General features: G+C 40.6%; 1 protein-coding gene across 7 annotated transcripts in view; it reads left to right on the top strand.

Moving 5' to 3' along the window:
* Positions 1 to 24846, top strand: part of CCDC7 (coiled-coil domain containing 7) — a 92123-nt gene that overhangs the window by 6808 nt on the left and 60469 nt on the right. For 6 of the 7 annotated variants that reach the window (XM_077303228.1, XM_077303229.1, XM_077303230.1 and 3 more), the window contains 16 exons: positions 77 to 331; positions 1061 to 1150; positions 3002 to 3088; positions 3868 to 3888; positions 3981 to 4013; positions 5479 to 5636; positions 7979 to 8043; positions 8238 to 8312; positions 9425 to 9500; positions 13965 to 13995; positions 15898 to 15993; positions 16948 to 17045; positions 17326 to 17398; positions 18981 to 19046; positions 20557 to 20922; positions 22794 to 22873. In XM_077303228.1, coding sequence (XP_077159343.1) covers positions 92 to 331; positions 1061 to 1150; positions 3002 to 3088; positions 3868 to 3888; positions 3981 to 4013; positions 5479 to 5636; positions 7979 to 8043; positions 8238 to 8312; positions 9425 to 9500; positions 13965 to 13995; positions 15898 to 15993; positions 16948 to 17045; positions 17326 to 17398; positions 18981 to 19046; positions 20557 to 20922; positions 22794 to 22873 — 1655 coding nt within the window. In that variant the 5' untranslated portion in view covers positions 77 to 91. Of the gene's footprint in view, positions 1 to 76; positions 332 to 1060; positions 1151 to 3001; positions 3089 to 3867; positions 3889 to 3980; positions 4014 to 5478; positions 5637 to 7978; positions 8044 to 8237; positions 8313 to 9424; positions 9501 to 13964; positions 13996 to 15897; positions 15994 to 16947; positions 17046 to 17325; positions 17399 to 18980; positions 19047 to 20556; positions 20923 to 22793; positions 22874 to 24846 lie in introns of those variants that run through there. The other variant, XM_077303232.1, reaches the window with a different exon arrangement.

Here is a 24846-nt window from a genome sequence, read left to right as displayed (position 1 = left end):
TGAAACAAATGTGTTGTTTTAATGTGATAGTTTGAAGCTGTGGATTAATAAATTGTTTGTTATCTGTTTTGAAAAGATCTCCACCACCAGCATGAAGTCAACAAAACAAGTGAACCAAACTTTAATACAACCCCCTATAGTATTAGACAACTTTTCTCCAGCTTTGAAGAAGAAAGGAAAACTAAAGCATGAACTTGAGCCCATGGTTATAATGACTTCAGATGCACCAGAAAATATTGCTCAGTATTCCTTAGACATTCCTTCAGCAAATAAAGATAGAGTGCTAGATGAAATGGATATGCTTAAGAATATCACTGTGCATCTAAATCAGGTAGGATTTCATTCTATTTTCCCATTGTCATTCATTTTTAATGTCTTAGTTCAATGGCAGATATTTTATTATTTACATTTATTCTTATACTAGTCAAAAAGCCCGCTGCAGCTATCAATGCAGCAGGTGCTAGCAGGATAGTGGGTGGTTTGGGGGGGTGGGGAGACAGTGTGCAGGTGGAGAGGCTGGTTCCACAAGGTGCAGACCGCACCGGTGCACAGAAGGCTGGGTGCAGTGGAGGCATGCCAGGAAGCCCCCTCACTGACCTCTATCCCCAGTTATATCCAGTGGCCAAATGGTGGCCACAGGCTTCGCTGGATTTGTGGGGGGTGGGCCTGAGGGTGGCTGGCCAATCAGAAGGTGCACAGCTTGCTGTGACTCTTCTGAGTGCTGTAGGGCCGGAGTCACAGGATGTACAGGGCCCTGGACAGTCTCCGCCCAGGAGGCTATTTCCAAAATATTAAATTGAGCAAAAAGGTGTTAAAGATTAAATGAGTGATGAGGTACTGTTTACCCTGCAATGACCTATTTACATGACACCTCCACTTTGCTTATATTTGGGGGCCAGAATTACCCAGCTATATCCATTGGTGGCCTTGTGGAATAGATATCCCTGTCTTGGATAGGACTTCCTAGCTTTCTGTCCCTTCCAACTGGAGGATTCTAGTATGAGACAAGTGGGTGATATGGCTGTGAGAATTTACAAAAATGGTTTGGAACTTTCTGCAGATTGTACAAACAATGGAACATGTCTATTCAAAGGATGTCGAAATTAAGGAAGCTAAGGAAGTGAAAAGAGAGGAAGAAGAAACTTTACATGTATGTTAATTATATATTGCTTCTGAGGGTGTCAGGATTTCTACTAGCTATGCCTGTGTATTGTATTATAAATCATAATTTTTATTTTTATGACTTGATTTTTACTCCGAAATAACCCAGGAGGGCTCAGGGCGACTGATATCAGGAAATAGCTGCTGATATCAGGAAAGATAAATGCCTATTGTCCAAGATAGAAATGTCATTTTTAACAATTATTAACAATTTAATTATATTAAATAGGCATTACATAATTAGATGGGAAATATTGTTTAAGGGGAAAGCTGTAGGATATAAGATTTTCTAAAAAGATAATGTTTTATCAGTTAAAAACTATATACAACAATAATTTGTGTTACTCCTGGTAGAGAAAAGCAGCATATAAGAACCAACTCTTCTCTTAATATTTTCTTCTGATTTATATTACTTTATAACATCTATAATGAATAATATTCTATTTAATATAAGGCCTTAATTCCTTGCGCTAACACAAGAGTTAAACATGCTTATGACATTAAAAGTATTATATTCATGCAAACTGAGCCTAAAGAACATTTGGATGAAATAGAAAGTCTGATGATCCTCTCAGGATGTGATGATGAAGGGTATGCCACATTTTCTTCCTAAACGTTTAGCCATATTTGGAGAATACAGAAGTGATTTTATGATGATTTCAAATAGTCTGGTGTACAATTTGAGTTGAAACTGGATATAAAAATCATTACAGAGTTTAGAATATATATAGTCACTGCACACTGCTAGGAAATAGTTACTGGCACTCTGATAAACCGGAGATGTTCCTAGGTACAAGATTTGCTTTGATTCAGAGAATTATCTGTAACCGTTCCGCAAAGAGGTATAAATAAAAAGCTAAGGGGGGGAATGCTGCCCGGGATGGGGGGGGCTAGCGATTGGCCCCTGGCACCGGACTAACAAGCGGAGGGCCCAATTGTTCGCCCCTCAGCCGCCATTTCTGCACTGGCCGTATTAACTATTTGTTGTGCAATCTTAAAAGAGAGTTACATCCTTCTAACGTAACCCATTGATTATTGTGCATTTAAATGATGTTATACTAACAGTGTTTACATTGAATAGAACAGTTCTATATAACATAGAACTGAAAAAAAGTAAACAGAATTGAATGAAAATTACTGTAGAGCTAATTGATATTTTCAACAATATTGGGATTTAAAAAGAAAGAAAGTAGGAATATATATATTATATAAAAAGCATTTTCTTTTTAAAAACCTGCCATTCAGTGACAGTTCTGCATTTCCTACCTTTCTTCAGTATGGTCTGTCAAACTGTAGTATAGACCAGTGGTCCCCAACCTGTTTATCACCGGGTACTGGTCAACGCTTGACAATTTTACTGAGACCTGGGGGGGGGGGTAGTCTTTTGCTGAGGGACGTTGCTGCCGCCGCCTGAGCCCCTGCTCCATTTGCTTTCCCGCCAGTGCCCCTGACTTCCCACCACCTGGTGGGGGGCGCTGCCAGCAGCAGCTGCGCAATGCCACACTGAGGGGGAGCCCCAGCCATGGTGGCCGCTGGAGAGTACAAAAGGTGAGCCGGTGACAGAGTGGCAGGGCAGCCACCAAGGCAGCAGCCAGGGAGGAGGATGAGGAGGAGCCATGGCCCGGTACTGACTGATCCACAGACCGGTACTGGTTCCCGGACCGGGGTTGGGAACCGCTGGTATATACAGTTTGTTGTTTGACTAAATTAGTTTTCTTATTTTGTAATTTACTGGGAGTGTAGTTTACTGAGAAAGGCAGATTATAAATGATGTTGTTGATGATGATGATGATATAATAATAATAATAAATTAATCAATTAAATATTTCTCATTTAAAAGCATGAACGTGAAGATATGGTCTGTTTCTTGATATTTTGCTCACAACTTAGTAATCAATTAGATGCTTCACTTCGTGAAGAAAAACTAGTAAGTATTGTTTAACATTATAACATAAATAACTTTTTCTTTTAGATTTACTCCCATTGTACTTGGAACATTTCCACCTTAGTGTAACACCGTATGCTAACTTATTTGAACAAGATTTCCTATCTACAAATACATGTATATTAATGGAAAACAAATGTTAGGCTTTTAAACTGCTTTACCATCTCTTTGATTCAGTGGACTGGAAAGTTCCTCCAACCCCTTAATTTTCTCCTTTCTGTATGGTGGTTCAGGTTTTGAATCTTGCGCTTCTCATATTCCCTGACTTATATTACACTGTTTTACTCAGCTACCAGGCCAGTCTGCTGAACCTGGAGTCAACGGACAGTACTTATTTCATTAACATGGATACAGTACCAATTGATTTCTTTGAAAAAGACTATATAAGACTATATAAGAGGAAACTATATGCAGCACGCAAATAATGAAGCCCCAGCCCAACCATTTTCTTTAAAGGAAAGCTGTTTTGGGGAGAAGGTTTTTTTTTTTAGTAGAGAAGTTTGTGTTTGTGGGGGTAGGGGTAAATATCTGAGATTATTGGTTGATTTGGAGTGGAAAAATGGCTACGCAAAAAGGATTAGACACCCTCTCTCTCCCATTAACTGCTCAGAATTGCAGCTTCTTAAAGCAGTATAGTGTACAGTTTTATTGTTTTATTTTCTTGTTGTGAACTGCCCTGAACCAGTTTATATAAAGGGATGGTATATAAGCTGAACAAAAAATCAATCAATAAATAAAATGTTTTTTATTTTCTTTCTTAGATATTAGAATCATTGCTTAAGGTAAGAAACAAAGTTATTCAAAAAGCTGTGTTACTTCTGAAAAAAGTTTAATTAATCAGTAGCTGATTGCTGTTATTTCCCTTCCCCTTTAGTGGTTTGAAAAGGAGGTCCAGATGCTGGAGGAGGTAAACTAAAATCTGACATCTTCGATGATAATGGTTACTAGAAAATATTTTGAACATACAGTAACAATGTGAAATATTTCTTTCTATAGATTGTTGTTCCATTTCAGTGATGAATATCACAGGACTGGGGTCCATTATGCAGACATTGGATAGTGCACTTTCAATGCACTTTAGAAGTAGATTATGGTGTTCCACACAGGAAAATTCAGTTGCAAAGGCACATTGAAAGTGCATTATCCAACATGTGCATCATTCAGTATATGCCCAAGAGTGGGAAATCTGTAATTTTGTTAAACATTCACAGCAGTCATTCAGGGCTGGCTCTTTTCCCAAGTGTCAAAAGCAAAATATCTCTGCCTGAGTTCTCACTTTTATGTAAATCAACTGCTCCTTGTTATTTGCTTGTGTTCTGGCACATAGCTCAGGTGTCCTGGCACATAGCTCAGTACTTGCGATTGTTGCAACCTGTCCTGAGTCACCAGAGAGAGGACAGGCAATGAATACATTATTATTATTATTATTATTATTATTATTATTATTATTATTATTATTATTATTATTATTATTATTATTATTATTATTATTATTATTATTATTATTATTATATGCCTTAGCCTCTGCCATTTTTCTCAATGCGGAAGAAGAGCAATGTGCTCTCTGTTAGCTTGAGAGAAAGGGTGTTCATCCTTGTTTTATAGTGCAAACCTAAGCAGGGTTACATCCTTCTCACTCCACTGAAGTAATAACACTTAGAAAGGTGTTAGTCTGTTTAGGATGACATTGTTACAGTGCAAACCTAGGAACAGTTTTCTGGGAGTGAGCTCAACTGAATAGATCTGACTAGGATTCTGAGTAGTCCTGCTTAAGATGGCTCTCTTAGACCGATCATGCATGCACTAAGCGGGGCTGATCTGGTCCACCCCCTGCCACTGTAGCATAGGGAGGAGCTGGGCCTGTATGCATGGGTCTGCCCTGGCCTAGCCTTTGATGGCAGCCATGGCAACAAAGGGAACATGGAAGATTCCTTGTTCCCTTGCCGTTGATCATCCAAGGCCCTGATTTGGGCCAGGGCTGGGAGAGGGCCAGGATGGCGGTGACGGCGTGCGTATGTGGAGATTAGCCCCTCTGCCATGCTGCCGCCAACCTGGCCTTTCTGCCTTGTGCATAATCTGTCTCAGACTCTCAAATAGTTAAATCTTATTGATGAATCTATGTATGTTTACTTGGAAATAAGGCCCACTGAGTTGTTGCATCAGAGCATTTTGTTTAGGTTGCATACGTCTCCTGGCTATATTAATACTTTAAAGTTGTATGCTTCTTAGGTAAAAGATAATAATGTGCAGTTTTAACAGTAATATCTGCAAACTGCAATGAAAGGTGTTTGAAGTGGCATTCCATGTTGTGAAAAGTTCAGTTAATACCTGCAGGTGATGATTTAATACTTTGCTGTTCAACTGTGTTTTAGCTAGGCGAGGAAGAAATTATCCCAGATTGGCAAGTTCCAGTGGCAGATAAAAACATAACTGACAACATTAATAAACTAATGAACCGGATCCAGAGGCTTGAAGAGTTGAAGGGCCGTGTACAAGAATTGCCCAAATATATCCGAGCTTCTACACCTAGGTAGTAAGAGTATTGTGAAATGGGGTTAAGATTTATTTTAAAAAGTTATTAGAAAAATGCAGTGTGACCCTTTTTTTTTCCTGAGGGATTTTGCTGCTTCATGTACTTAAAAGAAAGGCCCCTTTGATATTGTGTAATCTGCCAATTTGCCTTGAGTCCAAGGGAGAAAAGCACACTATAGCATAAATAAATACATCATATCTTTCAGTTATTAGAAGTTACTGGGATGTGATGGGAGAAGCATAGGTTGGCAATAACCACATGTCAGTTACTTTTCCCAAGCTGAAGAACTTCTTTCCTCTTGACGTATGATAGGCCCCAGGCAACATCTTTCGTAACCTTGTGTTATTAATCTTAATTTGAGGAAGTGCTTTTCATCTGATCCTATTAATCCTCCTGCCCGAATAGCTTCAGAGGGGAAAGATCTCCTACTATATCTGCACTTTTGAATTGACTGAAAGTAAGAAGCAAACAAGGAATGAACTCTTGGCAAAATCAGCACTGATAGGATCTGGGTCTGCTCTAGTCTTTCAGGATGTCTGTGTACATCACAGCAGAAGCAGTAGCCTATTACTTAAAAGACTGTAGAGAACTCTGGAATATCCACACATTTTTTCACTTAGGAATATTGTTTCACATGGTTCTTGTGTAAAGAAGTAAGGAGTATATTCTGATAAATGTTGTGTGAATAGTACAGTTATGTCACAGTCTTGAATAATGTCTACAGAAGTTTTTTGAGATTGCTTTCTTCACATGAAACACTTGAATGTTCAATTAAAAGGTGCTGTTTTTGAGGTAACAATGGGTGATATTAAAGCACTGTGAAGATTAATCTGTGGGGGTGGTTTCACTCAAGCAAGTTGGTGGTGGAGTAATTACCACAGCAAAGGTGCACAACCTGATTAAAGCGCAGAAAAAGTATATTTAGCAACTGATATACTTGATGGTGAAAAGACAAAACAGTGTGCTAACAAGATCACTAGCTGAGATACAGACTAAGAAGCAGTAGGATATTGCCACTAAGACTAACAATCTGGAGACAGACAAGGAATGACACTTAATTGGAAAGATGGTGCTGACTTCACTCTCCTGTCTTAATTGTCTTCTTGCTGTCTCTTGCAGGGTCTTCTCTTCTTTGTACACCAGCCATTGCCTAGTCCCCCCCCAAAAGTTGTGAGAAACCTATTATCGCATGAGATCTATTTGAAAACATCTCCTACCCTGTCACTGATTTGGTTAGTCTGTAAAGTGCTCCTGAACTCTTGCTCTTAGCATATCTGAAGAAGTGAGCAGTGACTCACGAAAGCTCCCTCTGTGGTTTCTCTCCTTTGAGGGGTTTTTAAGCCTTGCTTTTTGCAACCACGTAGGTGTCACCCGCATCAAGAAACATTGTCTTCCCACCCTCTCCCTTTTCTTACTTGCTTTTCTATAGACATTCCTTTCCCAAAATTAAACAATCTCCACAGGAAGTGGCTTGAAACTGGCCCAGCTACTTATAGGCCCACATTGCAGTTCTGGATTTCAAAGGTCAACGCACAGGCCTGTTCATTTTTGAAGGAGAGACTGGAAGAGTCTTGCATGTAGCGTGCAACCACAGGTCCATACATTTCCATTTGGAATCCAGAGCTGCTATGTGGGGCTGTGAGTACTGGGCCAGTTTCAAGCCAGCTCACTGTGGCGATTGTTTCTTTTCAGGAATGGAATGTTTGTGTGTATAGAAGATGAGTAAGAAAAGGGGGAGGGTGGGAAGACTGTGGCTGACATAGTCTTGGTTACAAAAAGCAAGGATTAACTAGCCCCCTCAAAGGGACAGCATGTTTAAAACACACACACTAAAAACAAGGGAATTAAGCTGAGCATGGTAGGTGAATTTCCTCCAGGCCAGGCTGGATTCTGGGGATGCTGGAGATTTTTGGTGGGGGTGGGAACACTTGGGCTTGAAATTGGGGTCGCTGTGGGTAGGCAGGTAATTGTGAGTTCCTGCATTGTGCAGGGGGTAGGACTAGATGACCTTGAAGGTCCCTTCCAACTGTATGATTCTATGATCAAAGTAAAAATAAAGCATGATTTTGAGTTGCACAAAACTTTATAAAGAAATTCCTTCTCTCTCTCTTGTGTATCATTTCTATGTTACTTGTCTTACAGTACAACAGTATTTAACTATGTATTTTGTTTAGAAACCTACATTTTACTAAATAATACCTCAATTATCAGAATAGATTTTCTTGATGTTTTTACAATCAGAAGAATTATGCCCAGTTAAAAATTGTTCTCAGAATGTTGTTATTGACATGCATTTTAGAGGATTAGATTTAACATATGCAATAATGTAAATTTTTTAGGGAAAAGAGAAAGCAATTGGCACCACCACCAACTGTTGTGAAAGATCCCAAACGTATTATAGAAGGTAAAAATTATAATTCTATTTAGAACTCACTGAGGTTGGATTTTATAGTAAATTTCTACTAATGAACGGGATACTTTTGCTGATTCCCTCCTCCTAGTGCATATCAGACTTCTCCCTTATGCTGTTCCAATTTTAAAGTATTTTAATAGGTTTAGCTCATTTTACCAATTAGTTATTGCTTTGCTTTGTTTTAGAACTTGCTATGAAACATACAACTGAAGATGTGATGAATATGGCACAGGTTTTCCAAGATGAGTCAGGAGCACCACGTAAGATCTTCAGAAGTTAAAATGTCCTTCTAAAGTTGTTTTTTTTAAGTGTGGGATTCAGTCAACACTGAGTACTTCTAAGTCTTATTTATTTTAACACCTATAAAATTAATAGCCATTTAAATCCATGAACTCCTAATAATACACTAGTAAAGCATCAATTTCAGAACTTTTAGCCGAAAATAATGCTTTAACAGTGAATTTAAAAGCTGCAAGACATCTAATAATATTCCCACACATTCCTTGGTGAACCATGATTGATACATTAACTTTGTAAGTTCTCCTAATTTTAAAACAGATTTTAGTATGATGAAATAGGTCTTAATAGTTACAGAATTTAATAAAGAACCTCTGGTAATTTAGATTTTTAAAAACCCTCATATGTAATTAGTCAATTCTGCCTCTCATGCATAATTCCATTGAGCCATTCCTTAGTAAGTGGACATTTTTATTGTCTGTAACACCTAACAATAGTAGGGATGTGCAAACCTGTAATTTTAAAATTCTGTAATTAGTCTTGCTTCATCTTTCCTTGAGTTAATTTACCCTTCCTTTAAAAAAAATTGTGTTTGAATAATTCTTTTCTACTAATATGACATACATTTTGCAGTGCATTTTAAAATATGTTTTCTAGTACTCCACTTTAAGAAGTCAGCTTGAAAAAGTGATTAAAATGTAAAGAGTTCAAAAACATCCTTTCTACTTATCAGAGGTTGAATAGGCTGGCATGCTGTATTATTTTGATTTTCCTATGGCAAAACTAGGAGAGACGAGGGGTGTGTAGCTAGCCTCACCTGCTCACATGGACAATGTTATAAACACCCTCAGTTTTACTGAACAGCAAATTGTGATGAGGTCTAATGCATTGGGTTGCCAAAATGTTCTTTTGAACCTCTTATCTGGCCACATTGTCATAAAAGGAAAAGTTGTAGAGCCGGTTCTGTACATATTTTGCCAAAAAATGTGTAACTAGGGTGGAAATCCCATACAAGCCACACCATCTTTTAGACTGTTATTGTTTTGGATCCCCTGGGGGGGGGGGTACGGGTCCATTTCTGGGTGGCATAATAAAACTTATTTGATTATTCATTTATCTGTTTGTTATTGTTCAGAAACCATTGAATCAATGAACAGCCGCATGGTAGAAATAATGAAAGTATTTGAAAGGCAAACAAATAAGCTGCACAGGTAAATTCTCTGTGTTGCATTTTTGCACAGACAATGTACTGTTAGAAATCATAACATGTATCAGTTATATTACCTGTTTTCACATGAACACAGTGGTCACTCATGGAAAGGTATCCTAGGGCATAACAGAGTTATTTTCTCTCTCTTTCAGCACATATGCTTATGAGTATAAAACCAGGCCATTATGGATGCCTCCCATATCCCTCTCCAGTTTGCTCCCTTCAATTGGTACAAATTCATAACTCATGATTCTTCACTGCATAGGTTAGGGAGGGCTGGATGGGGATAATGGATGTGTGCATAGACTTGTGTCCTTTAATGGTATGGTATGCTGAGTGCCTGTACATTTGTGTTTGGTGGGAGTGGCAGAGGAGAACAGTGCCCTGTTGTACCCTCTGCAAATCAATTTACACAGGGCAAGAATATCCATGTGGGGATAGTTTTATGAGCCATAGCTGTCTGACATTTTTATTCCCTTCATTCTGCCAAAAATCTAAAGAAAGCATGTGTAATTATTCTTCCCTCCCTTCCTCTGCACAACAGTCCTGTAAAATAGATGATGCTGAAGAGAATGACTATTCCATGTTCTTCATGGCATATTGAGTGATTGAACTCAGGCTTAAAGAGCCCTTGTTTGACACTAACGACTGCACTACAGTTTCCCAATGTGAAATATAACAAATAGAAGATATGATTTACAGATATAAGCAAAATTTGAGTTTCAAATATTCACACATGTATTTGTGATATCTCTTTTAAAGCAATACTTATCTGTGAGCCTTATTATACTCTTCTGTTAGTGTATATTTAGTTTAATTATCTTTCTAATATATGTGTTATATAAAAAGTCCAGAGAGTTGCCAGGGAGAGGGCTTAGGGGAAATGGAGGCTTAATGTGAAGATATGGGCTGCTGAAACTATTGTGGACACGGTAAATAAAATCACCTGAGAAATAATATCCCACTGAGTCTCTGTAAAAAGGCACAGGACATTTTTCTCCACGCAGTAGGTAAGACCTCACAAGCAATTGTTGGAAAACAGAAGGAGCAGAAGATTGCATTTTTATTACTTTGCTCTCCTTTCCCTTACAGTGAATTGTTTGTTGGAGGAGAAGGATTGGACTCCTCTCTTCTCTTGAAGAATGCTTTGATGTTGGTAGTGCTCAATACCTCTGTCCCCAAAACTGGACCCAGAGGAAGGACATTGCAAAGAACACTTGCACTGACAGCTAAGGACCCAAGTTGATTGATTTGGGAGTTCAGACTATAGGGCAGGGGTCCTCAAACTTTTAAAACAGGGGGCCAGTTCACTGTCCCTCAGACCATTGGAGGGCCGGACTATCGTTTTTAAAAAAAAAAAACTGAACAATTTCCTATGTATACTGCACATATCTTATTTTGAAGATAAAATGAAGAAGCCTCACCAGTGCCCATATTGGTGGAACTCCACTTTTATTTCAGGCTCAAACTGGTGTGGTGTGGGAACCGGCACAATTACAGAGTTGGTCCCTCCACCACCATTCCAGTTCACACTACCCTGTGCAAACTGCACTGCGATTTGTGAACTCGCATAGGAATCTGATTGCATAGGTGAGATTAAGACCCATGCAATCAGATTCCACTGCAGGAAAAAAGAAGGCACATATGCCTTTTTTCTTCCAAATTTAATGTGAGTTCAGCCATACAAGCACATGGCTGAACTCGCACTGCTCAGAGATCACAACAGTGTGAACCAGGGCTTACACAGCACACAGCATACAACATCATACACAACTGAATAGCAATCAGAATATAAATGCAGTTTGGTGTAGTGGTTAGGAGTGTGGACTTCTAATCTGGCATGCCAGGTTCAATTCTGCACTCCCCACATGCAGCCAGCCACCTTGGGCTCACCACAGCACTGATAAAGGCTGATCTGACCGAGCATGAATCTCAGGGCTCTCTCAGTCTCACCCACCTCACAGGGTGTCTGTTGTGGGGAGAGGAAAGGGAAGGCGGCCGTAAGCCACTTTGAGTCTCCTTCGGGTAGAGAAAAGCGGCATATAAGAACCAACTCTTCTTCTCCTTCAGTAATCTCAGGGCTCTCTCATCCTCCCCTCCCTCACAGGGTGTCTGTTGTGGGGAGAGGAAAGGGAAGGTGACTGTAAGCCACTTTGAGACTCCTTTGGGTAGAGAAAAGCAGCATAGAAGAACCAACTCTTCTTCTTCAGTAATCTCAGGGCTCTCTCAGCCTCACCTCCCTCACAGGGTGTCTGTTGTGGGGAAGGGAAGGGGATTGTAAGCCGCTTCAGATTCCTTCAGGTAAAGAAAAGCGGCATATAAGAGCCAACTCTTCTTCTTCTACTGTCAATTAAATTGGGTTTCCTACTCCTTCGCTGTCTGCAGAGCTGGATTAAGTTCCCATGCAATAACACTGAGCACTGACCATTTGCATTTCCTCTGAGCACTGACAATTTGCATTATCATTGTTATGCCACCCACCTAGAAACCACCCCAACCAACTAACCAACTTTAAAAAAAGGCTCTCCTTATGTTAAAAAAAAATCCTAATTGTTTTAACGTGGTGGGGGGGCGGGTCTCTCTTCGGAGGAAAGCAGCAAAAAGAGCTTGGCAAAAGAGATCCGACGGGAAGGTGGTGGGGGGGTAAAGATTAAAATCCTTGCAAGAGCAGTTTTTCTAAGGCAGCCGCTGTGCGCTGCAGACCCTGCGCTGCTTTGTAAACCTCATTTTCCTGTTGCTACTCTAAGCTCAAGCCAACTGACCAATTTAAGAAAAAAGGCTCTCCTAACGTAAAAAAAAAAAATCCTAGCTTGTTTTTAACCTCGATCAGGCAGCCGCTGGCTTTCCACAGGCACACTCGTTATCCCTCCAATCACGCCAGAGACAGAGGAAGAATGAAGAGACGGAGAAAAGGCGGGACTCAGAGATTGCAGCTCAAATTTCACACATGCGCACCGCAGGGAGTCGGCTGCTGACAGGCGGCTGGAGGGAAAAACACCCGGCGGGCCAGATAAAAATCGTCCGGGGGCCGGATTTGGCCCGCGGGCCGTAGTTTGAGGACCCCTGCTATAGGGGTCTGCTAGACCCTTAAACCAATAATTAGAAGGCCTGAGCTTTGTTGAAGGGAATAAAAGAGATTCCTGTCACTTTGCAAAACTCTCTGCCCTAGGTGGAGTCTGCACGGATCTTTTATTCCAATCCCAGGTTGATTCAGTCCCTGTCGTTTACACAGAATGCGATATCCATTTTGATTTTGTCCGATTTAAATATTCCCTCTGCAACAAACATGATTGATTCGGAGTGACCCTACCTTTATCCTGCAATATCTTAGAGTGCTTTTAACCCTCAATATTTTAAGAATCGTATTGAGAAACAATGAGGATCTCCAGCTGCTTCGCATTTGAAGCAGACTCTGTGGTAGAGAAGCTCTGATTGGCCAAGGCTGCCAAGCTTTTCTTAAAGAGAAAGCCCTAATTTTCTCTCTGCAGAAGCCCTAACTTTTGTCGGTAGAGGTTTGCCTCGTTTTTTCCCCTCCTCCTCTGTTGTCTGTGATCCTCTCCCCCCCCCTCGTTCAAGAAAAGAAAAGAAAAAGGCTCCTGCTGTGCTTGGCTCCCCCCTCCCCTTCTGAGCCTCCCTTAGCACGTGCAGAACACTTTTGGAAGGTTAGGCTTAGAGTTTGGTAGGTTAGGCTTAGAGTTGGGGCTGGCCGTGCTGCCAATCCATGTTGGATTCCATACTGTTGGGAAACAGGTTCCCCCCCCCCCACCCTGCTGTTTAGGGTTTCCCCAGAAATACAAAAAAGGGGATACACAATATATAGAACAGAAGAAGGGAGGCAAGAGGCACTGTATATTAATATCAATAATAGTATTCACAAGGTCACTGAGTATAATAAGTTTATACAAACAGAAAGCAGTTCAGGAACAAAATTCAAATGTACGTGTAAAGCTACATGATATATTTTAACAAAGTACTTTATATAATGAATACATGAAATCAGAACAAAAACAATCCTAAAAGTTTTGAAGAATAGTAGAGGCACAATAGAATAAGTTAATACCCAGGCAAGTCAATAAGGTAACTCTGGAGTAAGTGTAATACATATATCAGCACTGAAAGCTAAATAAAGAAAAACACAAAATGGGCAAGCCAGCTAATTATCACTAGCTCTATCACTAGAGCTTTGTCAAGTGTAAAGTGTGTGCCAACATGAACAAGATTAACATATGCAGTCTATAAAAAGAAATTATATGAGGGAACTTTTATCAAGGAGCTCTAAAGAAAAGACTATTTTTAGGAACCTAGTCCTTTTGGGCCTTCTTTCGATTTAAAACCTGGATGCCTGATATTTGAATGTGAAAGTTCAGACTTTTCTAACCGCATGACACTTTAACCACCTTCGTTTAAATTTCTAAATAAATCATACATTGCAAATTAAGAATTCTTTTTAAAATCTTTGTTTTAGAATTACAAATGAACAAGATGTCCTTGAAGGTGTAAGTATGTTTTAATAGTTTAAGCTTATTCAAGTGTTCAGAACAATTGTTGGATACAAAAACCAATAACAGAAACAGATGGCTAGAATATTTTATGTTTTTAATATAACAAAGGAGATAAGTTTGAAACAGCTACAATAAAACTACAAAATTATACTAAGCTGCTCAGTATTTCGTGGTCCTCCAAACCAGACATGATGTGTGTATATGGGTGCATTTGTTCATTTATCTGTACCTGGTGGTAGTATATCTGTTTTTTTAAATTCAGATTGGAGCATGTGGATGGGGGGAAGACAAACCCAGTTTTCCAGCTGTGATGTCAAGTTGGGCAGGCCTAGAGAGAAAACATGTTTCATTGGGTGTGTGTGTGTGTGTGTGTTTTAAATAAAAACCAATCCAACGTGAATGTTCATTGTCCTATAGCTGTCTGTTTTGGAAAGATCTGGACAATTGGGTGATCCTCAAGGAGCTGTTGGAGAGGGGGATCCCCTTTTTCTTCATTCTTCACATTTATCTGGCTTTGCACTTGCAAGGACTTTTATTAAACAATTTAATAATGGGGAGGCATTTTGGAGGGGATAACAGGTACTGTCATATATCTGTTCTCTGATCACGATTTCCACTCCAACCACATTTCTTTAAGCCAGCCTTTTTCAACCTTTTGACCTGATATTTTCTTCAGGTTTCAAGTAACCCCGGAAGTGATGCCAGCTGGCCATGCTTCCCTGCCATGCCCCAGGAAGTTTCATATTTACAGAGTGCATGGCATCATCACTAATACAATAAAATGCATGTTAAATAAGAAGTTAGTTTCATTTCCATGTGTCCGGTATCTTGCTTGAGCAAAACAAGGAATTGTTCATCACTGTCATAAAGCCCACTATACAAAACAACATTTCTTCTCAGGGGAAATAATCTGTGTGATTTGAAGGTCAGTTGTAATTTTGGATGATTTCCTGGCACCAACTGGAGGTTGGCATTTCTAGCAAAACATGAGAATATACTTTCCCGGGGTCAGAAATGGCTTCCAGGGCAAGGGGAAACTTGGGAAGAAAGGAATCCTTGTGCAAGCTGTGCATAGTCCTTGCACTGAATCCAAGTGTGGTAGCTCTTGGCTAGGGATGCCAGCCTCCAAGTAGGACCTGGGGATCTCCTGGAATTACAGCTCATCTCCAGACTACAGAGATCAGTTTCCCTGGAGAAAATGGTTGCTTTGGATGATAGACTCTCTATGGCATTGAACATAGTCTTCTACTTGGATATTTGGATCCCTTTGCTTGCAACAGCTTTCCTCCAGCCATTTTCTGCCAGCAGGGTTCTGAGAAGAAATTCTGAGAGAGAGTCAATGGGAGGAGTCAGTGGGGGGGGGGAATACAACAGATTCACTTCTTCCCTCCTGCTCCTTTTCCATTGTATGTTAATTCAACAAGGCTACCACAGACCAGGCAGATGAGCAGAAAGCCACTCTGTCCTCCTGATGCTTTCCTGGGGTAGTTCACATTTTAAAATTATATATTTTTAAAAAATTAAATCCCCTCCATCTGGAATAACCCCTCAGGGTCTCTGGAGTAATCCTGGGATTACAAGTAACCTGCATTGAGAATGACTGCTTTAAGTGGTTGCACTTAATTAACTAGGATCAGAGCATATCATATTCAAATTAATAACTTTTACGTATTGTGTCCAATTCTGTACTTTTAGCAAAAAAACAAAAATTAATCTTCCCAAAACCTCCAACATAGTCATTAGAAATTGTGCATTAGAGAACCAAGTGTCATTGCAAAAATTCCCCCAGTCATTTGTTCATTTTCAGTTTGTTTAACACTTTCAAAAAGATTTCTTGTGTTTGAGGACACACACAGTGGTATTAATTCCCTTAAACTTTTCTTGGTGTATATGTAGAAACTGCAGAAGATACAACGTGACTTCCGAAAGCTAGCAGAAGAGAAACAGATAATGGAGGATGAACTTCAAAAGATGAAAATTTCAGATGTAACAGTGAGTGTAATAACTGAATATGTAAAATAGACTTTATTGGATAATATGGCTTCAATATGATGTTCCAATTTTGTATTATGAGTTCTTATATCAAAAGTATTATTGATGTGCCTGTACCCAACTCTTTTTAAAACCCAGTATTAGAAAGTATTACACTATAATTCTCTGGGCATGTCTGCAAGAGCTGTTCAGGAGTGGAGGTGGGGCATTTATTTAGCCATCTGAACTTTGCAACATTCAGTTTTTCTGTTCAACACCCAGTGGTTATCCTCCATCTCAGTTGCGCTGGGTGTGGGGTGGAATCATGGAAGGGAAGCAGCTTTGATGACTGCATATGCACTGTGCCATGGTTGGAATCCTGTTTGTTTTGTTTGGGAGCTATACACCTTGTTTTGTCTGTTTTCTCTCCCTCTCTCCCTTCCACTGTGTTCAGAATCCTGGTTTACAGAACTAGTGTAAACCATAGTTTGCCAGTTTGGATGCAAAGATATTCTATGGTGGGCTCCAAAAGGGAAAGTAACTAATTGCCTAATTCTACACTACTGGGAAAGCATGGATCATATGACATACCTCAAAACTTATTTACACATCAGCATACCAAGATAAAACAAAAGTTTTATGAAGTGGTATTGTAATGTCAACTCTTTTTGCATTCACCATTTTTTGCTTCTTCCATGCTGCAGAAGATTTCTCTTCCTTTCCTAAGAGAAATCTGTAATGTGGTCTACTGTCTTTGGGGAGGCCAGGAGATTAACTCCTGAATTGATTCCACATGGTGGATTGCATCTGAAATGGAGACTATTTAAGAAAGGGCAGGCTGAGCAAGCCCTTGCTTTGTCAGAGCTCTTTGAAAGGGACTCTGCTAATGGCTTGCCTGTGTACCCTTTCAAATATATGACTGTACAGATGAACAATATTGACAGATAAAGCCAATTTTTTTATTCTGTATTGCAGATAGAAAAAGCATCAGCAGATACCAGGAAAAAATTATTAGCAAAACTGGAAAAGGAGAAACCAAAGGTTGAAGAGAAACCTGGTGCTCAGCCAGAAAAGTAAGGTGCAACAGTAGGAAAATTATTACATACAGTCTAGTTAATGTGACAAAAAGTAATTTAAAAACATTTTTCTCTTTACTGATTTACTCACTTGTTCACTTTTAGGTTAGTTACTGTGCTAGTGAGGATTATATGTTCTGATATGTCTAATCAGAGGGACAATGAACTTGTGTTTATATCTGCTGAGTACAGAAAGGCCAGTTTCATAATCCAAATGTTTTTGCATAACTTCTTGACTGAATAGTTAATTTGTTATTCGGTATCCTTTGAATTACAGGGGGAAAAGGTTTCCTCAGAAGGCAAAAGACTCTGAAGCTGTGAAAATGAAAGAAGATTTAGCTAAAGCACAGGTAATAAATGCTTAAGGTCAGACAAATATCCAACTGAATCTGGGATTTCAAATATTCTAGAGCAGGGGTCTTCAACCCCCGGTCTGCGGCCCGGTACTGGGCTGCTAAGGCCATGGTACTGGGCCGCCAGCGGCCGCGCCTGCCTTCCCCCCCGCAGCGAGAGGGGGGGAAGAGGCAGGCGCGGCCGCTGGCATGCCAGCGACGCAAACGCACACGCGAGGAGCCGCCGCGCATGCATGTTTGTGTTCCCTGGTGGCGAAAACGCGCATGTGCGGCTGTTCTGTGTATGTGCGTTAGCGCCACCTAGTGGCAAAAACGCGCATGTGCGGCAACTGCGCGTGCGCGTTTACGTGCAGCTGCTGTGGCCAGGCTGCCGGCTCTCTCCCACCCTCGGAGGCGGTCCCCGACTACTAGAAGGTTGGGGACCGCTGTTCTAGAGACTTTAAGGTTGTAATACTGTAGCTGTAATTCGTATATGGCACTGTTCCAGATAGTGTTAGGATTTAACTAGAGGAAACACTGAAACATTATGAATGGATTGCTAGCATGTTTTCGTTGCCAAATAACTTTTTGCACCCTCAGTCTGATGGAATGTTTCCCCTGTCCACATACTACTTTCCTCCCTTCAATTGTTACCTCTCCTTTTATTTCCTGCATCAGAGAAGGCATACTTGATCTCCTATTTCATAAGACTTTTAGAAAGAGCAGCAGTGGTGCCCCTAGTTTCAATTCAGACCCTCGTGCTGGAGGTTGGAACCCTTCCTTTCCTGTACCTTTTTCTTTATGTAAATATGCTTCCTCTAGTAGCTTTTTCCTGGTACTAAAACCCTACTCCGAATGCCTCCTATCAGAGAGTTGTTTTCTGAAGATTTAAAAGATGGGTTATTAGAGTTTTACTCACCTTGGTATTGAGATTTGTGAGTTAAGCATTTTTATGGGTTTTTAAAGTGCTGATCATCAGTAGTTTTTCAGGAGCAGAATTACTAAATGTGTTGTGATTATAAAGGTGGAAGAGGAGGAAAGAAGTATCACATTTGGGACTGGGAAACAGGAGATGTACTGACATAAACGGATAAAGAAAGATGGAGTAAAGATCTATGCAGAAAAGCAGGGAGGATTTAAAATGCAATCCTGTGCAGAGTTATTGAAGGCAATGGACTTAGAGAAGGGTATAAGTATGTTTAGGACTGCCCTGTTACTTGTGTGTACATTTAGCATTGCCTGAGGTGTTTTATACCAAAAACTAAAGTATGAAATATCCATCCTTCTATTATGATGGTGTTATTCCTCCTTTATTATACAGACTTGCATGAGCAATCAAGACAGATACCAATGTTTATCCAAACTGAAAATATGCTTGTTAGTTTCTATTCCCCTGTTCCTCAATACCTTCCTTTTTAAGGCCAATTAACTGGTTGTAATAAATTTCAGTTGGAATACATTTTCTGGCTTGGGATGAGAAAGCTAAAGCATTGGTATATTTCTTTGTGATGTGGAAACGGAGTACACTTGTGGAGGAGCAGGGCACATTGATTATCAAAGAAAACCTTAAATATAAAATATCTTTTTTTTAATATTGTAGGCAAATATTCAGTCTCTTGAAAGAGAGAAGAAAATGCTTGAAGATAAACTTCAGAAAGTTTTAGAGGTATCACTCCCAGCAGTTTCTGATATGTTAAGGTGTTTGCTTTGTTTTGGTGATGAAACTGGAGTGGGGTTGTGGGTTTTTTGGAGCGTCTATAAGATTTCATCCACTTCTGTGCCCTCCCCCACCCTTGTTGCAATCTATGTCAAACCTGTTTCTGTTCCCCAAAGATCACAGTTAAAACATGCTTGTCCAACACACTTCAGTACAGGACGCACTGTCACACCCAGTCACTGCCTCACTCAGTCACTTGGGGGCTTTTCGCACGCCTTCAAAATCGCACAATGGTTGCCAATTGAAAACGCTATTGATTTGCCGTTATGCACAACGTCGTTGACAATCTGCCACACACCTGAAACCGATCCACAAAAAGCGCTTCCTTGTAGCGCTTTCAGGGAAATCCCCAAAAGTGGATTCACCCTTCGGAAAGCGATACACTCCTGCAACCAATCTGCAACACTAGCGAAAAAGACCTGTGCGTTAACATTGTTGTGGTTTCTACAAAGTCCCTCCCCCTGGCTCTCTCCTCTGATCTTCCGGCGAAGCAATCGCCATTTTTTTTTCTCCGAGCGAGCGGGGATAAACGCACCAGCGAGCCTCTTTCTGTTTAGAGGCTTCCCCGGCTTCAGTCCCTCCCCAGAGTCACTAAGCACAAACAACACTTTGGACACAAACAACAGAGAAGCCCGTTTGCTGATGTATTTTCCCTTTATTTTTTACACGAAAATCGGGCCCGTGAGAGGGGGGGGGATTTTTTTTTTTCACTCGGAGGGAGCGTGGCAACGATCAAACGACAGCTCAAACACACCGGGCAGCTGGATGGGTCTCTCTGTTGCAACGAATCAACACAGATTCGTTGCAATGGGTGTTTTTTTTTTTTTTAAACTTTCTTAAAGGGAAAGGGGCTGTTTGGGAGCATGCTAACGGCTGCCCATTGGCTGCTTGACGGCCAGGGGCGGGACGAGCTTGGCAAGAGCGCTTCCTTTCTAGCGATTTTTGCTGAGACCGGAAGCCTGTGGGAAACGCTACAAAACGCAACTGGATTCCACTACAAAGGCAGGTATGCATAACGACGAATTCCACTATTTTAAATGGCAATTTTTCATTCAGCAACCAATTTGCTACAAAGATCCCGGTGCGGAAAGCCCCTTGGTCTTGGCCTATTCCCCTTTTTATTACAGCTCCTATCCCACATGATTTTGTTCATACAGATCCTATAATCCTGGACTTAGTGGTCAAAGGAAACCCCCATATTCAAAGTAAGATTAATAAATTTCCCTGCTTTTCAGACATACCCAAGCAAATATTTACATTTAAATGATTAAATAGTAGTATTTTTGAGAAGCACCAAATATGTCTTTGTCAACATTTATAGGTAAATGTTGACATTCACAAAACTCTTATATGGCAAGAATTTAAAGACTTTGAAATCAGATGTGGTTGCTCTAAACAGTTATGCTGTAAATTACAAATTAGATTAAAGTACATGTTGTGTTTAACTTTTTTAAAATAGGAATCTGATATAGCTAGCAGTCACTTTGCTGAAATACCCCCAGATACTCCAGATTGGGAGTTTCCTTACGCACCTCTTGAAGAAAATGAGAAAGATTTATCTAAGAAAAGCAAAAAAGGAGTCAAACTTAAAGGCAAACCGTCTGTTATTGATGGAACAGTTCAGAAAGTAACGAAGTTTGACACTGTGAAAGTAGGTGAAACCTTACCTGGAAAAGGTCAAGAAATTTCCACATTACCCCAAGCAAAAGTTGGTAAAGGCAAGAAAAAAGGAACAGATTTGTCTGAAGTTGAACGTACCTCTCTTCATAAAATACCATCTACTGTTTCAGAAAAACTTCAAAAACAACCTGGAAAATCAGAGACTGTAAGAAATCTTTATTATTACTTTGAATATTAAAGATAGCGTTCTTGGGGCCAGACATACTTCCTTGGGGCCAAGGACTATTAACTGATTGGTCTTTGAAGAACAGAGAGTTCTTCGGGAGGGGGGGGGATATCGGTAGAAAGGCACTCAGATATGCAGGGCCTGGACTACAAATAGACTCATGAGTAAGTACCAGAATCTTAAACTTTATTTGGAATTCATCTGGGAGCCATTGCAGCTACCGAAGCACAGCTGAATATGGGTCCTCCAAAATGTTCCTGTGAAGACTCTGGCAGCTGCATTTTGGACCATTTGCAGTTTCTGGGCAGATCCACATACGGGAGTTACAGAAGTCCAGTCAAGAGTGACCATCGTGTGGATAACTGTGGCTAGGTGTTCTGGGGTCAGGTTGGGTGCTGGTAGCTTGGCTTGGGGTATATGGTAAAACTCCAGTCATGCTACTTTTGTGACTTGTACCTCCATAAAAAGGGAATCATCAAAAATGACATCCAGATTTATAGTTGAGTGTGTGACCAGAAGCCACACCCCATCTAGACAGGGCTACTGCACTTCTTCACCAGGTTCCTTCTTACTCAACCACAGTACCTCCATCTTTGAAAGGTTGAGTTTCAGGCAACTCTGCTTGATCCATTCCATTACTGCTTCCAGGCATCTAGCAAAGTTGTCTAGGGGTGAATTGGGGTGGCTGTCCACCAGGAGACAGCTGGGTATCATCTGCATTTTGAACTGGTCCAAGATGGCTGGGCCAATGGGATGGGTTATATGTTTGACAAATAAATAAATCCGTAAGAACCATTTGACACCTGGGCTTTGAGTGTCACACCTCTCCATCAGCCTACTTTGAGGCCAGTTGCATACTCCAAAACATATACCACTTTTTACAAGGTTGCTGTATATTAGTCTTTCCAATCTCAGAGTATAAGAAAATATATATACTTCCACAGGGCCAATCTAGAAGTTAATCTAGATATCATTCTCATAAACTTTGCCATCCTTCACAAAAACAGGGTTTCAGATGTTCTTCTCATCTGTGTCCTGATGCCTTTGTAGCTGCCATTTTTCTTCACAATTGAAAGGACATCATGACCAACTAATAGACTCTGTTGTGGCATAGAAGTGCCCCTTAGAGTTCAGGGTCAGGGTTAGTCCATGATGCTTTGTCCCTGTGCCCAATCTTCCTCCACCGTCTCTACAATTTTTGTAAGAATCTTCAAACGGGTGGGTAGTTGAGCTGGATTCATACAGAACGGCACTATGGCTTTTATTCCAATTATTATTTTTAATATAGAAAAATAATAGTGGCAAGTGCCTTGTATTAAAGGTAAAGGTAAAGATATCCCCTGTGCAAGCACTGGGTCATGTCTGACCCTTGGGGTGACGCCCTCTAGCGTTTTCATGGCAGACTCAATACGGGGTGGTTTGCCAGTGCCTTCCCCAGTCATTACTGTTTGCCCCCCAGCAAGCTGGGTACTCATTTTACGGACCTCAGAAGAATGGAAGGCTGAGTCAACCTTGAGCCGGCTGCTGGGATCGAACTCCCAACTTCATGGGCAGAGCTTTCAGACTGCATGTCTGCTGCCTTACCACTCTGCGCCACAAGAGGCTCTGCCTTGTATTAGACCTACAGAAATTAAACAAGTTCTTAATAATGAAAAGGGTTAGGGTTAGGGGAGTTGTCTACAAACTCATTACCATTTCTGAAATAATACATGTAAGTTGAGAAACCTTGCTAAAGAGAATGGGTACCTTGTATGTGTGTAAAGGTGTGATACATGGAATAAATACAAGAATTGTTTTACTCTTTATTCTTTTGGACTTATTGGTTTAATTTCATTGTATTATTCTTGTAGCCCTCAAAGTCTGATGTCAAAGGTACTATAAAACAGAAGGAGTCTGTAGAACTGAAAAAACGTCCTTCAGCGCTAAAAGGGTAAGCAGATTTAAAAATGTATACAACACTGGTATTCCAATGCTATTCATATTTTCATGTAGGCAAGTTTGTCAACTATCACTTATGAATATTAAGGCTGATATAAAAATAATATTGCAAGTACGGGAAGCTCTGCTTTCTCTGTTTTCAAAGAATGAGCTAATGAGGAGTCAAAGGATTAGAATCTAGGAGACTTGAATTCAGATTCATTTGTACTGCCATGGCCAATTATGCACGGAGTGGAAGGTCCGCATTCAGGGTGGAATGTCGGCTGCTAAAATCACCAATTATGCACGCTGCAGGCGGCAACCGGGCGCAGATTCAACGTATGCTGCCGAAAAAGCCATGTTAGCGAGATGCAGAAGAAAGTGGAGCTTCCCGGGACCAGGCCGCAACCAGAAGCGGCTCTGGAGTAGCTGCGTGCATAATCGGATACTCTGGGTTTTGCCGCTGTTGCGTTCCGTCCCGTGCGTAAGCGGTTTGCTTCACTTCTTCCTCCTCTGCGTTCTCCATGCCTCCGTTTCAGCGGCCGTGCATAATAGGCCCATGAGACTCACTCCTGAATGACTCTGGACCTGTCGCTCACTTTCTGTCCAACCTCAGAAGGCTGTTGTGATGATAAAAAGGGCATGTGAAAAGTGTACATAATATAAATAAATAAATATAGCTTCCCCGAGTTCCATGAAGAAAAGGCAAGATAAAAATGTACCAGTGAGATACATACCTCCTTGTGACTACAGGCCAATAGAAAATAGAAGCGCAATTTCATGTTTAGTTTTCATTTATTTCATTTGTTATATAGCACAATTGCGTAGTTATTGATGGATATTAATTATCCTAACTATAATTTATCAGAGGGTTTGGATATTCCCATAATACAGTTTTTATGGCGCGTATAGGTTAAGCATTAACATTTTGCCTTCAAGAATAATTTTGCATTGAAACAATTTGCCTCACAAGATAATAGGATCTCCATAAGATGTTTCCAAGAAACAGAGATATGATTGTAGATTTAGAGACATATGCCTGTAGGAGAGTTTGTCTATGGTTACATTTTCTTCAGACTCCGGTTCTGTAAAACTTAGCCAGTAAATGCCACTTTCTTTTTCAACCATAGCAAACTTGAGCTTTACTAGCACAGGAAGTTCTTTAACCTATGATGGATGGCAAGTTGCCCCACCTCTTCCTGAACCCACATGGGGGAGCATTTGGTCTGTGCACCTCATCCGCCCCCTATTTGTGCTCCTGCACGTGAGCTGGGGCAGTGAAGTTCCCAGTGCGTAAACAGTCATGGTGGTGCAAGTGTGTAACCACTTTCAGTAAGCTCTAGTTCAGCTAGATTTGAGAATTGATCCCAGTGTTATAGGGTCCAGTAGAAACTGCTAAAGTTTTTTCCAAAGATTTTTTTTCTAGTGGTTATAACAGTTGAAAGCAGCTCTCCGTGTTATTTGACCTCATCATATGAGAGTCTTTCCTCATGCTGCTCAGTTCTGATGACTCCTGAAATCAGCATTTAGTGCGTCTGCACAGTTGATATGCTTCTGTGTTACTTGTATGTTCTTGAGCAGGGGTAGTCAAACTGTGGCCCTCCAGATGTCCATGGACTTCAATTCCCATGAGCTCCTGCATCATGTGCCTTGGGGCCTATGCTTGAACTTCATATATATGTCAGCTGCAGTTTGCTTTCACCCCTTTTTTGCATTTCAGTCGAGGAATGGGGCGGGATGTGGAACTGCTTTGGAAGTATTCAATGGCTTGTTCTTATGTGGTAAATAGTACAAGTCCTATCTGGCAGTGCAAGTCTCAGTTGCTTCCCCCTCCCTTTTTGCGCCTCTCCCCCTGCTGTGACTTGCAGCTCTAGAGCTTGGGACAGTGTTGCAATCTTTTTTTCTGGGCAGAGGGCACATGAGTTTTCACTACAGCTTTTTTTCTGTGATCCGTCTATCTTTTAGTTGTAGAAATTCTGGTCAGGA

This window comes from Paroedura picta, chromosome 11 (genome assembly GCF_049243985.1).
Source record: "Paroedura picta isolate Pp20150507F chromosome 11, Ppicta_v3.0, whole genome shotgun sequence".
Lineage (NCBI taxonomy): Eukaryota > Metazoa > Chordata > Lepidosauria > Squamata > Gekkonidae > Paroedura > Paroedura picta.
This window is presented reverse-complemented; position numbering and strand designations above follow the sequence as displayed.